The sequence below is a fragment of the Coregonus clupeaformis genome, chromosome 17 (genome assembly GCF_020615455.1).
Source record: "Coregonus clupeaformis isolate EN_2021a chromosome 17, ASM2061545v1, whole genome shotgun sequence".
Classification (NCBI taxonomy): Eukaryota; Metazoa; Chordata; class Actinopteri; order Salmoniformes; family Salmonidae; genus Coregonus; species Coregonus clupeaformis.
The window spans coordinates 21,631,178-21,654,166 of record NC_059208.1 but is presented as its reverse complement, the minus strand read 5'-3'; the positions used below and the strand labels follow the sequence as shown (position 1 = coordinate 21,654,166).

General features: G+C 43.9%; 1 protein-coding gene across 1 annotated transcript; it reads left to right on the top strand.

The window, feature by feature from the left end:
* The first annotated feature begins 284 nt into the window (after positions 1–284).
* On the top strand, positions 285–21,721 carry LOC121586078 (hyaluronan synthase 2-like). Its single transcript, XM_041902535.2, has 4 exons — positions 285–809; positions 11,306–11,932; positions 16,241–16,342; positions 18,577–21,721. Exons 2-4 carry the CDS (start codon positions 11,306–11,308, stop codon positions 19,504–19,506), a joined length of 1,659 nt encoding a protein of 552 aa, XP_041758469.2. The 5' UTR covers positions 285–809; the 3' UTR covers positions 19,507–21,721.
* The last annotated feature ends 1,268 nt before the right edge of the window (positions 21,722–22,989 follow it).

Here is a 22,989-nt window from a genome sequence, read left to right as displayed (position 1 = left end):
AAATTTCATGTCTTCGAAATCGAATGTAATCTAATAATATCGAATATCACAATCAGCATTCCCCCATGAACATTCAGGTTCATTAGCCGAAGTCGCACGCACTTCTCCATCCTCATGTCCACGTCTCAGAAGTTTGAATGGGTTACTTACTTCGGGCATCAACTTTTTTTTTCTCTTCTCTCCCCAATAAGTCGCTCCTCCTCATCCTCAAACCTTCCCCCCTTATTAAAACAAGTCCAAAAACTCTCCCTAGTTAAGAGTCTTTTGAAATGTAAGGAGCTGAATGCAGGAAGCATAAACCAAAGGCGTCTGGAAGGAATTAGACGCTGAATAAGTAGTAAAAACAGCGTGGTTCGGCAGTTCATGACTTTAACCTGTATTACCTACAGCTCTTTTCACCAACATTGACTACTGTTGAATGACAATTTTTCTTTTATTTTTCTTTCTTTAAAAAAAATTAATTGTATAAATGACACGTATGCCAAAGTTGACTAACAAGATGATTATACTTATTTGTATACATCTAAAATGTATACATTATATAAGTAATGTATGCAGAGAGAGAAGTTAAAAGAAGAAGAAATACAAGACTTGAATGAATGAATGTTTTCAACCGTTCAAAGCAAGGAGACTTGGAAAATTGCACAAACTTTTTTCCTTTATGAAGAACATTTTAAGAAGCTTCATGAGTGTTTCTGCAAAGGTGACACGTTACTGAGAAGTTTTCTCCAAGTTGAACGCTGCAAACGGAGCCTATGCTGACTGCATCCTTTTAAAGAAACCGCACAGGCACTCACAGCTGCTTCAAGGTATGACCATCACATCAATATTAACTTTGTTATCAACTAACTAGCTGTTTTCTTTCATTATGCATACATTTTTATTTTGTTTTACATTTTCATTTAGAATCATTTGAGTTCAATGAATGGAGCTTTGGGTGAAAGTTGACAACTAACATGTCATGATTGTCCGGTAGGTGCCAAATCATAGTTTAATTTTATATTTTAGCAGACGCTCTTATCCAGAGCGACTTACAGTTAGTGAGTGCATACATTTTCATACTGGCCCCCCGTGAGAAACGAACTCACAACCCTGGCGTTGCAAGCGCCATGCTCTACCAACTGAGCTACAGTGAATGGTTTCTGAAGTGATGCTATATCTGTCAGGGTGTGGGAAGTATTTAATGTTTGTCATATTGAAGTATTATTGTGGGACATAGACTGTAGGGCACCTATACCATACAGAACAGTCCAATAGGCATGTTGATGTGTGGTTTGGTTACTGTTCTTTTTTTTTTATAGACATTAGTATTGCATTCATCTCAGCCAATATGCGGTGGAGAAATGAAATAGTGGAACTATATAATAAAGTCGAAACAAGGTAGTTCTTTATCATTCCTTGCTGCCTATGGAAAAATCTACACCATGTTTTAGAGTAAGCTGGAGTCACACGATACTCCATCGAGGATGGGCATAATCACTGTCCAAATCACTTATTATACCGTTAGAATAAAACATATGCCGACGTCACCGCCTATAAGTAATTCGAATCGCAGGGGTGCTTGAGCCAATGACTAGGCAGGTATTGGGTTTCCTTCAGAGCACCCTCAGCGGGGCTGTTCCCGCTTTAAATACACACAGTATTTTATTTATACACAGAATAGGTGCAGTGAAATGTGGTGTTTTACAGTGTTAGCCATACTAGTAAGCCACCCCTGGAGCAAATTAGGGTGAAGTTCCTTCCTTATTCAAGGAAACAACGATCTTCAAACTAGCTTCCTTTTCTTTCCCTGCTCAGGCGTATTTCTTCATACCTTCAGCGTGGATGCGCGCTGTTCGAAACACCCATAGCAGCCCACTATTCATTCCAGGGCAGTTTATTTAGCTAGTGATTTTGAGTTGACTTGATTCCATACAGTATTTATGATCATTTATGATAAGCCTATACTTTGTGGATATAATCATATCTCATCTGTTGTGTAGGGATGATCAAATTAGAGGGACATTTTTTTTTTAAAGATGTAGGCCTACACAGTAGACTATTTTCATTTCTGAAAGTAAAACATCCCACTGGGCACATACATCAATTCAACGTCTATTCCACGTTGGTTCAACATAATTTCATTGAAATGATGTGGAAACAACATTGATTCAACCAGTGTGTGCCCAGTGGGATATGACTGTAATTGGCTAAATGAAAGTCACAAGTGATAAAATACATGCTTTGAACTGTGTGAAAACAAGACCACAAGCTAAACACCTTCTTCGCCCGCTTTGAGGATAATACAGTGCCAATGACGAGGCCCAATACCAAGGACTGTGGCCTCTCCTTCTCTGTGGCTGACATAAGTAAGACGTTTAAGCATGTTAACCCCTGCAAGACTGCCGGCCCAGACAGCATCCCTAGCCGCATCCTCAGAGCATGCGCAGACCAGCTGGCTGGTGTGTTTACGGACATATTCAATATCTCCCTTTCCCAGTCTGCTGTTCCCACATGTTTCAAGATGGCCACCATTGTTCCTGTACCCAAGAAAGCAAAGGTAACTGAACTAAATGACTATCGCCCCGTAGCACTCACCTCTGTCATCATGAAGTGCTTTGAGAGACTAGTCAAGGATCATATCACCTCTACCTTACCTGTCACCCTAGACCCACTTAAATTTGCTTACCACCCCAATAGATCCACAGACGATGCAATCGCCATCACACTGCACACTGCCCTATCCCATCTGGACAAGAGGAATACATATGTAAGAATGCTGTTCATTGACTATAGCTCAGCATTCAACACCATAGTACCCTCCAAGCTCATCATTAAGCTCGAGGCCCTGGGTCTGAACCCCGCCCTGTGCAACTGGGTCCTGGACTTCCTGACAGGCCGCCCCCAGGTGGTGAAGGTAGGAAACAACATCTCCACTTCGCTGATCCTCAACACTGGGGCGTGCTCAGCCCCCTCCTGTACTCCCTGTTCACCCATGACTGCATGGCCAAGCACGCCTACAACTCAATCATCAAGTTTGCAGACGACACAACAGTAGTAGGTTTGATTACCAACAATGACGAGACCGCCTACAGGGAGGAGGTGAGGGCTCTGGGAGTGTGGTGCCAGGAAAATAACCTCTCACTCAACGTTAACAAAACAAAGGAGATTATCGTGGACTTCAGGAAACAGTGTGGTGAAGAAGGCACAACAGAGCTTCTTCAACATCAGGAAGCTGAAGAAATTTGGCTTGGCACCTAAAACCCTCACAAACTTTTACAGATGCACAATTGAGAGCATCCTGTCGGGATGTATTACCGCCTGGTACAGCAACTGCACCACCCGCAACCGCAGGGCTATCCAGAGGGTGGTGCGGTCTGCCGAACGCATTACCGGGGGCAAACTACCCACCCTCCAAGACACCTACAGCACCCGATGTCACAGGAAGGCCAAAAAGATAATCAAGGACATCAACCACCCGAGCCACTGCCTGTTCACCCCGCTATCATCCAGAAGGCGAGGTCAGTACAGATGCATCAAAGCTGGGACCGAGAGAATGAAAAACAGCTTCTATCTCAAGGCCATCAGACTGTTAAATAGACATCACTAGCACATTAGAGGCTGCTGCTGCCTATTGAAATCACTGGCCACTTTAAGAAATCGAACACTAGTCACTTTAATAATGTTTACATATCTTGCACTACTCACCTCATATGTATATACTGTATTCTATTCTATAATATTCTACTGTATCTTAGTCCATGCCGCTCTGTCATTGCTTGTCCATATATGTATACATTCTTAAATTCCATTCCTTACTAGATTTGTGTGTATTGGGTATATGTTGTGAAATTGTTAGATATTACTTGTTTACTGTTACTGTCGGCGCTAGAAGCACAAGCATTTCGCTACACCCGCAATAACATTTGCTAAACACGTGTATGTGACAAATGACATTTGATTTGATTTGATTTGAACAAGACCACATGACTGCAAGAGTACATGCTGTCATTCATTTTAACCGCATGACGACTCCCGTTGAGACATGGTTGTCTTCAACTCAATATACACTACTGGTCAAAAGTCCGGAGGAGGGAACCAGGGAAGGGAACCAGGGAAGGGAACCAGGGAAGGAGGGAACCAGGGAAGGAGGGAACCAGGGAAGGAGAGTACCAGGGAAGGAGGGAACCAGAGAAGGAGGGAACCAGGGAAGGAGGGAAACAGGGAAGGAGGGAACCAGGGAAGGAGGGAAACAGGGAAGGAGAGAACCAGGGAAGAAGGGAACCAGGGAAGGAGGGAAACAGGGAAGGAGGGAACCAGGGAAGGAGGGAAACAGGGAAGGAGGGAACCAGGGAAGGAAGGAACCAGGGAAGGAGGGATCCAGGGAAGGATGGAACCAGGGAAGGAGGGAACCAGGGAAGGAGAGAACCAGGGAAGGAGGGAAACAGGGAAGGAGAGAACCAGGGAAGGAGGAAACCAGGGAAGGAGGGAAACAGGGAAGGAGGGAACCAGGGAAGGAGGGAACCAGGGAAGGAGGGAACCAGGGAAGGAGAGAACCAGGGAAGGAGGGAACCAGGGAAGGAGAGAAGGCATAAAGAGGAGGTGAGCAGCAGAAAGTCAGGGAGCTGGAGGAACAGTATAAGTTGTAGTGGTGGAGATGTCTGATCACTGACCAAACCAGACAGGAAGGAGGGAGGGACAGAGAGATGTGATGGAGAAGTCGGAGAGCTAGCTGAATCAGGAAAGCATCCAGGAGCCAGGGATGGCGAGGCGCCACCACCGCCCAAGTTTAACTTCACACACAGCCTCCTCCTCTTCCTGAGGTTCAACCCATCCAGAAAGAGAGGGGGAGATGTATGAGGGAAGACTGTGTGTTATACTGTAACTACCACAGCTGATTCCAAACAGGAGAGGAAGAGGAGGAGGATGTATTTAATGATGGAACACTTAATGACAACATGAGTCCCACACCAATGAGAGTACTGCAGCCACAGGGTCAGGCTTTAGACTACATAGGGTCCGGTACTGCAGCCGCTGGGTCAGGTTTTAGACTACATAGGGTCCGGTACTGCAGCCACTGGGTCAGGTTTTAGACTACATAGGGTCCGGTACTGCAGCCACTGGGTCAGGCTTTAGACTACATAGGGTCCGGTACTGCAGCCGCTGGGTCAGGTTTTAGACTACATAGGGTCCGGTACTGCAGCCACTGGGTCAGGTTTTAGACTACATAGGGTCCGGTACTGCAGCCACTGGGTCAGGTTTTAGACTACATAGGGTCCGGTACTGCAGCCACTGGGTCAGGTTTTAGACTACATAGGGTCTGGTACTGCAGCCACAGGGTCAGGTTTTAGACTACATAGGGTCTGGTACTGCAGCCGCTGGGTCAGGTTTTAGACTACATAGGGTCCGGTACTGCAGCCACTGGGTCAGGTTTTAGAACTACATAAGGGCTTGGGGCGGGGGCAAAACATCACTTCACACACAAACCCACACACACACACACTTAGAAGTAGCCCTCTGTGCCTTTTGACACATCACTAGTTGTCTCTTAATCACGTTTCAGAACCTCAGAACCTCAGTGACTTTTGTTCATTGAGTTTGCTTTAAGTCCAGTTCAAGAGAAGGTTTGATCTGAGCTAACTACAGCAGCAAGCCTAGCAAGAACTACAAGAACTACAAGTAGCTAACTACAGTAGCAAGCCTAGCAAGAACTACAATTTACTAACTACAGTAGCAAGCTTTGAGACAGTACAGTACTGAATAATTAACATCCTCTACAAGGATCCCTGGTCTTTCCTAGCGTTTCTGTCTTTTAATCTGCTATAGAATAGTTGTCATGAGGCATGTGTTTCCCGTCATTCATAATGGCAGTCTTGAGGGCCATCTTCATTTTAACGCAGCTCTGCCTCTCAGACATGAAGTGGAATCTCTGCAGACTATAACCATGTACTGTATTATAGTACCGTTACTGTGTTAGCCTGTGACACAAATGTGTTATGAAACCATACATAATGGAATGGGGGATCTAACTTTACTGGCCTTCATGACTACACATGAGGTTCCACTTCAGCATGCAGTCTGTAAGTGCTACACTAAAACCATCACTATAGCATTTATTAAATACAGTATATCAACTTATTTTTTTGTTCAACAACCCCCTTATATCCTGATATATTTCCCCCTTCTGCACATGCTGTAAGGTGTAAGTGCCATTGAAGCCATATATCCATGGTGGTGGTACACCATTTGATTGATTGATTGATTATTCCACATGTGAAGTTCCACCTCACCATACATCTCAGTATATCAATTCAACGTCTTGTTCTTTCATTCAACAACCCCCTTCTATCCTTTCATCCTCCTTCTACACATACTGATAGCAAGACAACTTTTAGCAAGACAAGTGTTAGCAAGACAACTTTTAGCAAGACAAGTGTTAGCAAGACAAGTTTTAGCAAGACAAGTGTTAGAAAGACAAGGGTTAGCAAGAAAAGGGTTAGCAAGACAAGTGTTAGCAAGACAAGTGTTAGCAAGACAACTTTTAGCAAGACAAGTGTTACCAAGACAACTTTTAGCAAGACAACTGTTAGCAAGACAACTTTTAGCAAGACAAGTGTTAGCAAGACAAGAGTTAGCAAGACAACTGTTAGCAAGACAAATGTTATTAAAGTTATATAAATAGGTGTGGCCATAGCTGCGTCCCAAATGACACCCTATTCCCTATCTAGTGCACTTTATACAGCTGTGGCCTATAGGGGCTCTGGTTTAAAAAGTAGTGCACTATATAGAGGATAGGGTGCCATTTGGGACACAGCCCGCGTCACTGACCAGGTGTGAACTGCCCCTCCACGGCGGTAGAACACTAGATTCATAAAACGTTTTTAACTACAGCAGGTATTCATTTTAGAGCTGTAAAGTTAATTGACTCCATTCATTGCCAATATTATATGTCAGTTGTCCTCTTGGCCCAGTTTCAGCTTTGCTCAGCTCTGCTCTGGCCACAGTGTTGTATTTAATCTAAACCGTCAAAGCCTTGGAGTTTAGGTTTTCCCAACTGAGCATGATTCAACTCTCAGTTGAGTCTCTCCAGCTCAGCACAGGAACCCCTCCCTGTGTCCTCCTATCCTCTAAACCCCTCCTGGAACAGGGCCAGCTCCAGCAGAATGAAACTAATTGCCTTCATGTTGTATTCTCAGACGTATAGTCAGACAACAGGTGTAAATATTAAGTCTTTACATAACAGCTACCATGCTGTTTCACCAACATGGCAGACACATTAGCCTATAGCCTACAGACACACACACACACACACACACACACACACACACACACACACACACACACACACACACACACACACACACACCACGCACATTCAGGCTCACACACAAGCGCACACAGACGCAGATGCAGATGCAGACGAAGACGCACACACACACACAGACTCTCTCACTCTACCTCAGCTGTAGTTACAGCACAGTATAACATGACGTGTTAGACGTGCAGTTGGCTGCAGCTACAAGGTTTTTATTGGTTACCTTCACTCTCCAACAGCCCCCTTCACTTCCTCAGCCTTCACTCTCCAACAGCCCCCTTCACTTCCTTAGCCTTCACTCTCCAACAGCCCCCTTCACTTCCTCAGCCTTACTCACTATCAATTGAGATCATTTGTCATCAATCGTTGGCAGTGTTATCTCAGGCAAAGGGAGTGTCCTGCCCAGACCCAAGCCCAGCCGATACAGTGCGTCCCAAAATGGCACACTATTCCCTATTTAGTGCACTACTTTTTTTTAACAAGGGCCCATATGGCTCTGGTCAAAATCAGTGCACTATATAGGGAATGGGGTGCCATTTGGGACTCATTCTCAGTCTGGAAGTGTTCAAGCTAACCCATCCAGCATACAGCACAGGGACAACACACACAGGGCCTTATGACACTGTGAGGTGACATCATCTCAATACTTTGATGACACCCTCGATGTCACACGCACACACACACACAGTGTTGTACAGCTAACCTTGTGGGGACACACAATTCAGTCCCATTCAAAATCCTATTTTCCCTAACCCCTAACCCTAAACCTAACCCTAACCTTAATCTTAACTTTACCCTAACCCTAACCCTAACCTTAACCCAAAAACCTAACCTTAACCCTAACCCTAAACCTAGCTCCTAACCCTAACCCTAAAACTAACCCTAGCTCCTAACCCTAACCCTTAACGTAATTCGAACACCAACACTAATTCTAACCTTAAACCTAAACCCCCTAGAAATAGCATTAGACCTCATCGGGACTAACAAAATGTCACCAGTTGGTCAAATTTTTGTTTGTTTACTATTCTTGTGGGGACTTCTGGTCCCCACAAGAATAGTTAAACACGCCCACACACACACACACACACAATCCACCAATCAAATTTACAAAAAAAGGATCCAAACATTTCAAAGGTCCCTGTATGCATGGCACTCAAGGGTACAGAAAGCACCTCCTTCTCCAAACAGCCAGGCTGCCCACGGCAGCTGAAACAGAGCAGTACCTAGCCAATTGCTTTGCCTTCGTTTTTGTCAGGCCCGCAATCTGGAGGCCACACACTGCAAGCCTGTGTACGTGGCAGAGACTGCCAAATATCAGCACCACCAGCACCTACACCCGAGGCTGTCCAAGGGTGCCACGAGGGGCTGGTGCATAAGCAGCTTCTCGGCAAAGGCCTGCTCCATGTAGCCGTCAAATGAGCAAAATGAGCCCCTCCCCCTTGCCCCCGCCCACAACAACAATATCTGGTGTATTTGGCACACAGGAAAACACATCATCATCAACATCAAACCAGGCTTTAGATCCTTTAGGATCCGGAACTACAATGGGGTTTAAGGGGAGGAGGAGGAGGAGGAGGGGGGAAACGTCATTTCACACACACACACACACACACACACACACACACACACACACACACACAAGCACACACACATACACACTCTCCCCTGATTAGTGGTTAATCCTTATGCATCTGGCCCGCAGGGTTTTGCTATCCAGGCTGTTTTAGCACCATCTGAATGGGGGTTTAGGTTCACAGTTCACACAGAGTTTACCCTACAACAGTGGGACTTGAACAGGAGGGTTTGGGATACTCTTTGTACTGAGTTAACACTACAGACATTAACACCAATGCGTTAGGTTAACCAGTTGGCCAAGGGTGGGGACCTGGAACACATGAAGGGGAATGGAGTCAGAGGTCTTGTAAATGTGATGACACTTAAAGCCCAGAGACATACCAGTTCAGCGCTCAGCTCGCCTCACACACTGACTACGTCCCCTTTTCATGCTGTATCAAGTGATCCAGGCCTTATTCCATGCCGAGGAGCTGGCTGACTTAAAATAAACAAAACTGCAGTCTAGACACAAGGCATGTCAGGGTTTCTTTGCTTCGCAACAGCATCGTACACCTCGAGGTGTCACTTAGGCTATCAAATATCCAAGCCTTTAGCCAAGATGTAGAACCTTCTTCTTCACTGTGACAGATAGAGGGGTCTTTCATGGAAAGTAGCCTCTGTCAAGTCCCCAACAACCGTATGTTCAAGTTTTCAGGGGAAATGGAAAGAGAGCCTGTGACTTCGCGTGACTTTCACTTTTGGACGTTAACAAGGAGACACTCCATCTTAACTCCTCCTACACATTTACTGGATTGGTTGAAAAGTGCAGAAGAGAACCTCCCGCGACAGTTTCTTTCCTTCTTGTCAAGACCAGTATGTAGGGAATCTAGTTTCAGGCGTTTCTTTTTCTTTAGGTCACGTGGAGAGAGACCCATGCATGGAGCATTTTATATTTCACTGTTCCCGTTCCAGTCCCTATTCCAAATCAAGGAGCCAGCTGATTTAAAAACTAAAATAACTAGCACTCAAGTCAAACAAGACATGTCAGTGTTTCTTTGCTTTTAGACAGCATTGGACACCTTGAGTTGTGACTTAGACTAGACATAAGCCTTTTTGTAGTCTGCCAAGACGACCTCAGGCTTTAATGTAGTCTGCCAAGACGACCTCTGCCTTTAATGTAGTCTACCAAGACAACCTCAGCCTTTAATGTAGTCTACCAAGACAACCTCAGTCTTTAATGTAGTCTACCAAGACAACCTCAGTCTTTAATGTAGTCTGTCAAGACGACCTCAGTCTTTAATGTAGTCTGTCAAGACGACCTCAGCCTTTACTGTAGTCTACCAAGACGACCTCAGCCTTTACTATAGCCTACCAAGACGACCTCAGCCTTTAATGTAGTCTGCCAAGACGACATCAGTCTTTAATGTTGTCTACCAAGACCACCTCAGCCTTTAATGTAATCTACCAGGACCTCAGACAGATGGGTCTTTAGTGTTAATGGAGAGACCCATGCAGGCAGCATTGGACACATCAAAGTGTCACTTATGATAGATCTAAGATCTTTAATTAAAGCAAAGTAACAAGATGCACTACTTCCTGCTTCACTGTGACAGAAGGGTCTTTAGTGTAGACCCCAAAAACGGTCAGTCAAATAAAACAAGACATGATAGTGTTTCTTTGCTTTTCAACAGTATTAGACACCTTGAAGTGTCACTTAAGCTATCACATGTCTAAGCCTTAAACAAGAGGTACCACCTCATACTGCCTCAACTGATCAAATGTACCACCATATTCTTCACTGTGACAGAGGGTCTTTAGTGGAGAGGCAGCGTTTTATATTTCACTGCTCTTGTCTTCCCACGGAGATATAAACAGATGATGTCAGAGGGTGGTGCTCGCTCTCTCGCTCGGCTCTTACGTCTGCCCAGCAGATGGTGTGCAGCATTAGTAAAGAGACTTGGAACAATCGGCCATAGAGAACCATCTGACATTTAGAGGGGGATTTTGGGGGAGGGGGATGGAGGGAGAAAGGGATGGAAGGGGAGTAGGGGGGGACAAACTTTACCGGCTGTCTGAACCTGGTTTTTGTTGTTGTAAAACATGGGGTCTGCTGCTAGGGTGTCAGAGTAGAGTTAGGGTAGAGCTTTTACTGTGACGTATCATAATGATGATTATTAGGTACATCTATCATCATTATCATCATTATGTCTTCAGTATCTCTCTATCAAGTTGACCAATTAATATCTGCAGCTGTGTTCATTTAGTAATTACCACGTCAATGTCCTCCCAGTGTCTCTGCTGTCGTTTCAATATTGATCCCACTGTATGTATCTACTGTCATCTCAATATTGATCCCACTGTGTGTATCTACTGTCAACTCAATATTGATCCCACTGAATGTCTCCACTGTCATCTCATTTGACATTGACAATGATTCTGTTCTTGTTGCTTTTCCAGATGAGATGTGACAAAGCTCTCACCTACCTAAGATTTATCGGGACGACAATGTTTGGAGTCTCGCTACTCGTGGGGATCTCTACCGCCTACATCATGGGCTACCAGTTTTTCACCACGGCACGAAACCACTTGTCCTTCGGGCTGTACGGGGCCATCCTGGTCATCCACCTCCTCATCCAGAGTCTGTTTGCTCTCCTAGAACACCGGAACATGAGGAGATCCCTGGAGACGCCCATCAAACTCACCAAATCACTGGCCCTGTGCATCGCAGCCTATCAGGAGGACCCGGCGTACCTGAGGAAGTGCTTGGTATCCGTCAAGAGGTTGACCTACCCGGGCATCAAGGTCATCATGGTGATTGACGGGAATAACGAGGACGACAACTACATGATGGAGATCTTCCGGGAGATCATGGGCAGGGATAAAGCCGCCACTTACGTCTGGAAAAACAACTACCACCACCGGGGACCTGAGGAGACGGACGAGACGTATGCTGAGAGCCTGCAGGCCGTCTTGCGCCTGGTGCTCAATAATAAGTGTGTCTGCATCATGCAGAAGTGGGGAGGCAAGAGGGAAGTAATGTACACAGCCTTCAAAGCCCTAGGGAGGAGTGTGCACTATGTTCAGGTAAGTCCTGGAGGAGGAGGGGTTGGAGGGGGGCAGTGCGGTTTGTGCCAAGCTAAATATGGGGTACACAAAGACGCTTTTGTGCTCTCTTTCTGAAAAGGGATGGTGTGGAGGCCTTGTGCATGTACCGTAGCTTCAAGGCTGTAAGGGTAATGCTGTTCATCAGAGTGCTAGACCTCAGTGTGAAGCCATTAACATATTTTTCTGCACTCAGTCCAACTCAGACAAAGTGGAGAGACCTGTAGGCTAATAGGTTGGAGTCAGATCATGTTGCATAGCATGGCGTCAAAACACACAGTATTCTCAATGAGGAACTTTAAAAGTGACAGTATCCGCATTAGCTACTATCCCAAGGCGTGTATAAAGTTCCTTCAATAACATTTACTAAGTAGTATTTTTCCCAACTGTGCTGTATATACTACATTGTGAATAGTTATACAGCAACACTGGAGTGTAGGTCCTCCAAACTGCTCTGGATAATACTGGAGTGTAGGTCCTCCAAACTACTCTGGATAACTAGATTGTCTGCCTCTGAACGTCATGAGTCTTGAGGTGGGATATTGGAGACCAAACAATAGATGCTAGCATCTGTTTTCGGCTAAAGCTTGAACATATACACCAGTCAAACACGTTCCAAGCTCGGTACACTCTTAGAAAAATGGGTTTTACCTGGAACCGAAAGGGTTATTCAAGCGGTTCTACTATGGGGACAGCCGAAGATTAAAGGTTCTAGATAGCACCTATTTTTCTGAGAGTGTAGTACCGGTAAAGAAAAAATGGTTCTGTCAGTGAAAAAAGAACCCATAGTTCGTATAAACAGGTAATAATGAGATCAATGAAAGGCTATATCCCAAATGGCACCCTATTCCATATTCAGTGCACTGTTTTTGTCCAGGGCCCAATAGGGCTCCGTTCGGGACGCAGCCTAGTACACTGCTGTCTTTCCACCGTAAACGGCTGGTTTCAGTTATAATTCAAACCTCTGATCCAAAGCTTATGTAGGGCTAACTGTGTTGCCATTCTCACATATCTGTCTTAGCTAGCTATTAGCTACCAGACCTGTGTGGTTATTCTCACTGTGGGGTCGTCTGTCTAACGTACCTGATCGTGACGGTTAAAGCCTTGGCTTGGCAACACACAGATTACTTACTTGACTTGACTTAGGTCGCGTCCCAAATGGCACCCTATTCCCAAATGGCCCCGGTCAAAAGTAGTGCACTATATAGGGAATAGGGTGCCATTTGGGAAGCAGCCTTAAGTCGTCCGCATGCTTCCCAGCTGAAAGTTCATATATTATAACAACATCTTGTGATGTTTGTATTCGTTTTGGACATCGGTTAGGGGGTTTTTCAGCTGTTCGGGCACACACATTTTTTTTTCGGGGGCCGAAGTCTACGCCCCTTCGTCGGTGATTGGTCAACAGTAGGGATTCTTCAATAAAGTCTTTGTTGTCATTCAACCAGAGACGACTTGTTTTCATGCACATGTTTTCATTGAAAAATACTGCACCAAACATCTTAGTTAGATGTCAAATTGTGCGACTAAGATCTCTTCGGCAAAAAATGTATTACAGATTTCTTGAGTTATCTTAGATAGATATTTTGAGGAAGTGTATACTGGCTACGGCGTCTCAAAATGGACAAACAGTACTATTGCCGCTCTTTTATTGTTTCCGATGACATCATCGATGACATCATCGGTGTGCATCATGTGATTTTAACCAATGAATGAGGAGGCATTACCTACTAATTGCCTACTAATTGTCTACTAATTAGTTGATGATGTCATTGGAAACACATATTTTTTTACTACAAAACATAGAAACATTTTCAAAGATGTTGATGTTGGAGTGGTGCTGGAGATGATGCCTACGACATTGAAATGTCCCTTTAAGCATTCCTCTTAGCGGTCCTGTTATGTCTGATAAAATATGTTGCATCAGTGGATGAACTTGACATGACCTTTATTTAGCTACCGGTTGCTGCATGATCATCACAATAAACTAACATTGCTTGGTGCGTCCCAAATAGCACCCTTTTCCCTATACAGTGCACTACATTTGACCAGGGCCCATAGTGTCAAAATAACTAAACCTTCTATTCTCACCATAACTGTGTGTGAATATATTGATATTGTGACATTGGGTTAACACTTAACTACACAGGCGTAAGAGCAACTTAATGTAAAGTGTTACCCGGCATTGCTTTGCAGTGTCATTATTCTGTTGGCAGGCTATATTATGGGTCAACTAATATTCCAGTATATTATATAATATATATAATATATACTATTATAATAATATATATAATATATTACAGTATATTCCAGTCTCACGCTGCGAGAGGAAGGCCCCAGGACACCCAAGCTGTCCTCAGACAACCCCTTGTTTGTTAGAGAGCTAGCACCGTGTGACCAGCGTACTAAGGCGTTAGAAACAGGCCTACAACGCAGTCTGTCGGACAGAGGACATGCGCTACGTGTCGTATAGATCCAGTTGGAACATCAGTGAATCCATCGTTTGTCTGCTGACTTTATGACCCGACCTTAGCCTTTGCGATGTCAAACCTCTGTGGTATTTGTGGCACAGATCAACCGACTGACGCCAGATGGAACATGTTTTACTGAGAAGACCTTTTACACAAGCTATTTCCGATAACCACTTATCGAAGGAACGACTGATTATTAGCGGTTTTCATGTTATCTCCCCAAGCTGAGGCTTGTTACAGCTGCAATCTGTTTACTCTTTTACTGTCAAACTAGAAAGATGAAATGGGACTTTCCCCTTTTGGTTTCAGCATCTGTAGTCTTTGTAGTGATTTGTTGTTAATCTGTGGATATCAATGCCATTTATGGACTATCAGAACAGGTTTGGTGCTAACGTTGCTATCGGACTGGTTGCCAAGGGGAAGTGATCAAATAAATAGAATTCCATTTCTATAGTAGTGATGCAGCTTCACTTAATCAAACACTCAACAGATTATGAAAATAACATGAGTAATGTTGTGCACATTAGAATGATTGCAGGTGTACCAACAGGCTATGCCAAACTATGCATGAGTAGCTGTTCTCACTGGGAAAGGGCATGTGTATTGATGTACTGTGTATCAAAAGCAATAGACTGGTTAGGGTTACAGAAGTATATTCCTGAGGTGGTTTGATTATCTTCTGGCCATATCATTCTCTTTAGTTACCCTCCTTTCATGACATTTGTGTTTTAATACATTGCTCTTACAGCATAAAAATAGAAATTGAATTCTCACAGCACTACACAATCAAAATGTATTCATTTTCAAACAATTCAAACAACTATCTTGATCTTTCTCTAAATATTACCATTTTGAAATAGCTATACTACAGGTTGTTGTAGGATGCCTTTTTGACTACAACAAATTCTCTGCCACCACCAGAACACAACCAATCACAACACAACCCTCTCTCAGTCAGAATACAACCAATCACAACACAACCCTCTCTCAGTCAGAACACAACCAATCACATCCCTCTCTCAGTCAGAACACAACCAATCACAGCACAACCCTCTCTCAGTCAGAACACAACCAATCACAACCCAACCCTCTCTCAGTCAGAACACAACCAATCACAACCCTCTCTCAGTCAGAACACAACCAATCACAACACAACCCTCTCTCAGTCAGAACACAACCAATCACAACATAACCATCTCTCAGTCAGAACACAACCAATCACAACACAACCATACTGTATCACTTCCAGTACAGGAAGCCGTCCCAAACAGCACAGCAACCTTCCTTCCTTCCAGTCTTCCAGCCAAACCCCAGCCCTCCTTTCAATGACTTCACTTACCCAATCAAATAATACCCAATGAAGGAGTGACTGAAGAAACCTTTGTAATCTGTGAAGGAGATCTGTAGATGCAAATATGACTTTACTCACACGGTTGGTTGATGTTTGTTGACCAACTGACGGACCTTCCCACTTGACACTAACTTGTTTGGAACAAGCTTTCTGGGAAACATCCAGGTTGCAAACAAAGCTTCAACTTGACATCCAAAAGAATTATGAAATGAAAGTGGCTTTTCAAAGAAACACAAAGCAATACTGTCCATCATTAATCAGTGTAATTAATGCACCGCTGATTGGTAAAATTGGCCAATATAAAACAAACATATCCCGCCCAAAAAACTTGATGAAGGACTCTTTGTCCGTGTAACGAGATCTTCTGCCCTAGTTTAACTTTCTAACTTTGTATTGTGGGAGAGAGCGTGAGAAGCGTTTTGGGTGAAGTGTTTGTGGATTTAACAGGATAGTGTGTCCCCTGTGTTTCAGGTGTGTGACTCTGACACTATGCTGGATCCTGCATCATCTGTGGAGATGGTGAAGGTTCTGGAGGAAGACCCCATGGTGGGAGGAGTAGGGGGAGATGTGCAGGTAACGACTCCATTGTTATTTACTTGTTTGTTTGTCTGAGACAGTGTTCTCCTAGCCTGGTACCACACTGTAGGTGTTGAAACCAGCTCCAGTCTTCCGTTGATAGAAGACTGGTGTTGGGTTCAGCACAGTGGGGGCTGCTGAGGGGAGAACGGCTCATAATAATGGCTGGAATGGATTGTAATGGAGTGAATGGAATGGTATCAAACACGTGAAAATCATGTTTTTGATACCATTCCATTCACTCCATTCCGGGCCGTTATTATGAGCTGTCCTCCCCTCAGCAGCCTCCACTGATCTAACCCATCACTAACATTGCTGGTAAAAAATAAGCGTGATCTTCAGTCTGGTGATTAGCAGATTCAGGTGTGTTACTGCTGGACCAAAAATCCTGACCACCCAGTAGCTTTCCAGGACTCTGGGTTGGAGACCCCTGCCTTACCTAGTACACTACTGTAGTCTACATGTCTAGACTGCCTAAATGTCACTCTATTCCCTATAGAATGCACTACTTTTACCTAGAGCCTTTTGAGCCATAAGTACAATTTAGGCTCTGGCCAACAGTAGTGCACTCTATAGGGATTAGAGTGCCACTTCAGATTTGCTCCGGTCAGACTGAGAGAATCTTCAGATTTACTCCGGTCAGACTGAGAGAATCTTCAGATTTGCTCCGGTCAAACTGAGAGAATCTTCAGATTTGCTCCGGTCAGACTGAGAGAATCTTTAGATTTGCTCCGGTCAGACTGAGAGAATCTTCAGATTTGCTCCGGTCAGACTGAGAGAATCTTCAGATTTGCTCCGGTCAGGCTGAGAGAATCTTCAGATTTGCTCCAGTCAGGCTGAGAGAATCTTCAGATTTGCTCTGGTTAGGCTGAGAGAATCTTCAGATTTTCTCCAGTTAGGCTGAGAGAATCTTCAGATTTGCTCCGGTCAGACAAAGAGAATCTTCAGATTTACTCCGGTTAGGACTGAGAGAATCTTCAGATTTGCTCCGGTTAGGCTGAGAGCATTTTCAGATTTGCTCCGGTTAGGCTGAGAGAATCTTCAGATTTGCTCCGGTTAGGCTGAGAGAATCTTCAGATTTGCTCCGGTTACATTTACAATTTAGTCATTTAGCAGACGCTCTTATCCAGAGCGACTTACAGTTAGTGAATACATATTTTTTTTATACTGGCCCCCCGTGGGAAACGAGCCCACAACCCTGGCATGGCAAACGCCATGCTCTATCAACTGAGCTACATCCCTGCCGGCCATTCCCCTACCCTGGACGACGCTGGGCCAATTGTGCGCCGCCCATGAATCTTCCGGTCGCGGCCGGCTGCGACAGAGCCTGGATTCGAACCAGGAACTAGTGGCACAGTTAGCACTGCGATGCAGTGCCTTAGACCACTGCGCCACGCAGAGAGAATCTTCAGATTTGCTCCGGTTAGGCTGAGAGAATCTTCAGATTTGCTCCGGCTAGGCAGAGAGAATCATCAGATTTGCTGCGGTCAGACTGAGAGAATCTTCAGATTTGCTCTGGTTAGGATGAGAGCATCTTCAGATTTGCTGCGGTCAGACTGAGAGAATCTTCAGATTTGCTCCGGTTAGGACTGAGAGAATCTTCAGATTTGCTCCGGTTAGGCTGAGAGAATCTTCAGATTTGCTCCGGTTAGGCAGAGAGAATCTTCAGATTTGCTTCGGTTAGGCTGAGAGAATCTTCTCACACTGTGGTTTATTAACTGATGTAGTGATGTTTGATGCTGTTACGACCCACATTTAGAGCCTACACAGAAATCAACACAAACCTCTTAAAAGTATTTTGATATTTTTTTCAACAAGTCAGCTTCAGTGCTACAGGTCTTTCTTTTATGATCCTGTGAAGTCTTTCTTTAAAGATAAAGAGTAATTGTTCAGCCTACACAGTTGTTGAGTAGCAAACCTGGCAAATAATATAAACTATAAAAATGCATCTACACAACAGGACATTCCTTGACATAATTGAGTTAGCCTATACCTTAGGTATATATGATTACTCTCATGTGAGAATTCTACATAATAGCAGGTTGATCGGTGAAACATTTGTAAGAGCTCTGGGAGAGTTGATAGCATTTTTTTTTTGCTAATTAGGGGTCCTTAACCCAATTACCTACGATTGTGCAGTTTGGTTGCTATGCTAATAATAGAGAATGTGTTTACAGCAGTTGTTAACCAACTTAAATACCCTGACCCTCCGAGTCTTTCTTCCTCCACAGATCCTGAACAAATACGAGTCCTGGATCTCGTTTCTGAGCAGCGTCCGTTACTGGGTGGCTTTCAACATCGAGCGAGCGTGTCAGTCCTACTTCGGCTGCGTCCAGTGCATCAGCGGACCACTGGGAATGTACAGGAACAACCTGCTCCACGAGTTCCTAGAGGATTGGTACAACCAGACCTTCATGGGCAGCCACTGTAGCTTCGGCGATGACCGGCACCTCACCAACCGCGTACTGAGCCTGGGCTACGCCACCAAGTACACGGCCCGGTCCAAGTGCCTGACCGAGACCCCCATCACCTACCTGCGCTGGCTGAACCAGCAGACCCGCTGGAGTAAGTCCTACTTCAGAGAGTGGCTCTACAACGCCATGTGGTTCCACAAGCACCACCTCTGGATGACCTACGAGGCTGTCATCACCGGATTCTTCCCCTTCTTCCTCATCGCCACGTCGATACAGCTGTTCTACCAGGGAAGGATCTGGAATATCCTCCTCTTCCTGTTGATCGTGCAGGCTGTCGCCCTCATCAAGTCCTCCTTCGCCTCCTGCCTGAGGGGCAACATCGTAATGGTCTTCATGTCCTTCTACTCAGTGTTATACATGTCCAGTCTGCTACCAGCCAAGATGTTCGCTATCGCCACCATAAACAAGGCCGGCTGGGGAACGTCGGGGAGGAAGACTATCGTGACTAACTTCATAGGGCTCGTTCCCATATCGGTCTGGTTCACCATCCTCTTCCTTGGCGTTATCTATTCGGTCGTCCAGGAAACCAGAAAACATTTTCCAGAGTCTGAAAAGAAAATCTTAATCGTTGGTGCGATAGTGTACGCCAGCTACTGGGTCATGCTCTTAACATTGTACACAGTATTGATCACTAAATGTGGCAAGAGGAAGAAAGAACAGCAGTATGATATGGTGCTGGATGTATGACACCTCCCTCCTTTCCACCTCCTCCTCCCCTGAAACTCCTTGGTTTACGTCTCAAACGGCACCCTATTTCCTGTATAGTGCACTACTTTTGACCAGGGCCAATACAGCGCTCTGGTCAAAAGTAAGACACTTTTTAGGGATCAGGGTGCCATTCGGACGCAGACATTCTCCCTCTCAACGTTTACAAAGTGAAGAATCTCAAACTGCTCATTGATTGTTGGACTCTCGGCAGGTGACGTGAAATGACGATGCCAGGAGAGAGATATCATTGCTGCTGTGACTGACTGAAACAAGAAACTACAGATATTTCCTTCTGAAATATTATGATGATGAGGTAAAAAAAAAATCACTTGTTGTTGATGTGTTTTGCCAAATGGAAAACCACCAAATGGACATCCTGTTTTCCACATAGATACACAGAGATGACATGCATTAAAAACAATTGTCCTATGCACTTTTATGTCTCACTCCCATTGTGCATAATGCTTGACAGAGTAATATGAAGATCAAATACCTCAGTGGTTATGTTTTCATCGTATGAGTGAGTGATCGGGATGCACCCAGAAAAGGGCTCATTCTTGTTTATAACATAATTTATGATATTTTCGGTCATGTTTGTCCTTTTTTTATACACAGTTCTTAATGAAAGTCAAAAGCTGGAATTTCTCAGTCTTTTGGCCGTGCTGTACCTGTTGACTTGTTACTTTGTAAGTTACATATTGTATTTGAATACCTTTTTATATAGACCTTTTATTCTATTTTTGCTTTAATAGCCACCAAAGATTCTTTATTTTAATTCATTTTTATATAAAAATTGAAAAATGCATTGTGCATTCAACTGTTATAACAATGACGTGTGTATCTGATCAACAATGTGAAGTTAAGAGCTGGGTTTTTGTCTGCAATGATAACAATAAAATGCAAATCTAGGGATAAGTTATTGAATACAAGAAGGGTGATTAACCTGTGTTTTTTTATGTACATTGACAGAAAACCAGCAATATTTATAAGAACATTCTGTGGTTTATAGATAATTATATATTTGATAATATACATTTTATAATAGACCTTATAGAGACCAAAGTTCCTTTTGGAGAGGTAGCCGTTCTGCAGGATTTTGCTCCAGCCCTACTCTTAACATAGCCTGGTCCCAAATCTAAATTAGCAAGACAGCACAAACAGATCTGGGACCAGGCTAGCTCTAACACACTCTGTCCTACTGATCAACACAAACAGATCTGGGACCAGGCTAGCTCTAACACACTCTATTCTACTGATCAACACAAACAGATCTGGGACCAGGCTAGCTCTAACACACTCTATTCTACTGATCAACACAAACAGATCTGGGACCAGGCTAGCTCTAATACACTCTATTCTACTGATCAACACAAACAGATCAGGGACCAGGCTAGCTCTAATACACTCTATTCTACTGATCAACACAAACAGATCAGGGACCAGGCTAGCTCTAATACACTCTATTCTACTGATCAACACAAACAGATCAGGGACCAGGCTAGCTCTAATACACTCTATTCTACTGATCAACACAAACAGATCAGGGACCAGGCTAGCTATAATACACTCTATTCTACTGATCAACACAAACAGATCTGGGACCAGGCTAGCTCTAATACGCTCTATTCTACTGATCAACACAAACAGATCTGGGACCAGGCTAGCTCTAATACGCTCTATTCTATTGATCTGCTGCTCCACAGGACCTTGATTGATTAGCTGGATCAGGTGTGTTATTGCAGGGCTGGAGCAAAAGCCTGCCACCCAGTATCTCTTCAGGAGGCGGTTTTGACCACCCCTTGCCTTACTATAGGACTTCCTGAAATAGGTTTTCATACGAGTTCACATGAGGACATGCATCACATGATGCATTCTGAAAATGTTATAAACAATGCGCTAATCCACATCAGATTAAAATCCCAACAGATACATTTGCACAAAAAATGTAATTATCTATTCCAGAGTATTTACTCTTTAGAGAGTTTAAGAACACATTTTACTACATTTTATTAGAATTGAGAAGACTGAATATTATAATAATAATAATATGCCATTTAGCAGACGCTTTTATCCAAAGCGATTTACAGTCATGTGTGCATACATTTTTACGTATGGGTGGTCCCGGGGATCGGGACTTTGGGATCATGGGTAATATTATCATGAAGCACTTTTGTGTTGTGCCAAAGATAAAAAATAAAAAATGTCTTACTATGTTTAGAATGTTGTCATTATTAATCTGTAATAATACTTCTGTCATGATGAATATGTGTGACTCCCTCATGTCTTATAACACTGATGGTCAGTAAAACACACTTGTTTGCACATAAAATGAGACATTCTCAGTAGTATAGTAGTGCTAGCTTACATTGGTGGATGTTGCTGTTTGGCTGGTGTTGTGTTTTATTGTTTCAATGGAGACAGCTTAATCTGAAGAATAGAAGGCCTTTCTCCAGACAAGTATCAGGGGGTGGAGTGTTGCCATGGCAGAGAAGCTTATTTATTGTACACACAAACATTTTAGTATAAAGTAGCAGAGTAGTGAAATCAATCATCTTGACTTGACCATTCCATAAGTATACTCTCACTAATCTTCCCAGATCATCCAGGAGGCTCTTTCCAACTTTAAATCACTTTGAATGAGATACATCACACATTATTAATGAGGAGGATTTCTGTTTTTCTTTAATCAGAATTCTTACACTAACTAATTTCTAACTCAATACTCTATTATTCAAGCCAGCCCATTCCAGAGTACAGAACTAGGTTATTACTCACACAATATGACATGTCTAGTCCTCCTAGACTAACATTGGATTGAACATGTTGAACCACCTGCTGTTAAAATTCTCCTGAGTTCTGCTGTATTTCTGTCCAATCTCCAACATGCGTCCCAAATGGCCCTAGTCAAAAGGAGTACACTATATAGGGAATAGGGTGCCATTTGGGATGCAAACTCTTACCTGGTCTCAGACCATAAGGGGAAAATTGGAACCGCAACATTGTACTATTCCACTTTCAACAGGTGGTAAAAAATTCCAGATTCTTCCTGGTTGGTTGGGTCATGGAAAGAAGAAGTAAATGTGAATTCTCTCAGTACTGCACAGCCACCAAGCCAGCTGTGATTCCTCTGTCTAGCTACCTCGCTGTAGTAACACACTGAGACCATGTCATACATCCAGAACGGCACATGTGGGCAACATCGGAGCCAAGGCCCCAAGTGATTCACACCTGGGTTCAAATACTATCCAAAATCATTAGAAATACTTTATCTATGTTTGAAAGAGCCTGCCTGGCGAAATGGAACCAATGGAATCATTCCAAAAGTGTAAAACCCCGCCTATCTGGCACTCCAGGCAGGATAAAGCAAACGCTCAAAGTATGTGAAAGATTTCGAATAGTATTTGAACCCAGGGTCTGCAGTGCGTCAGCAGTGAAATGCCATTCCCAGCTCTGCCAGAGGCA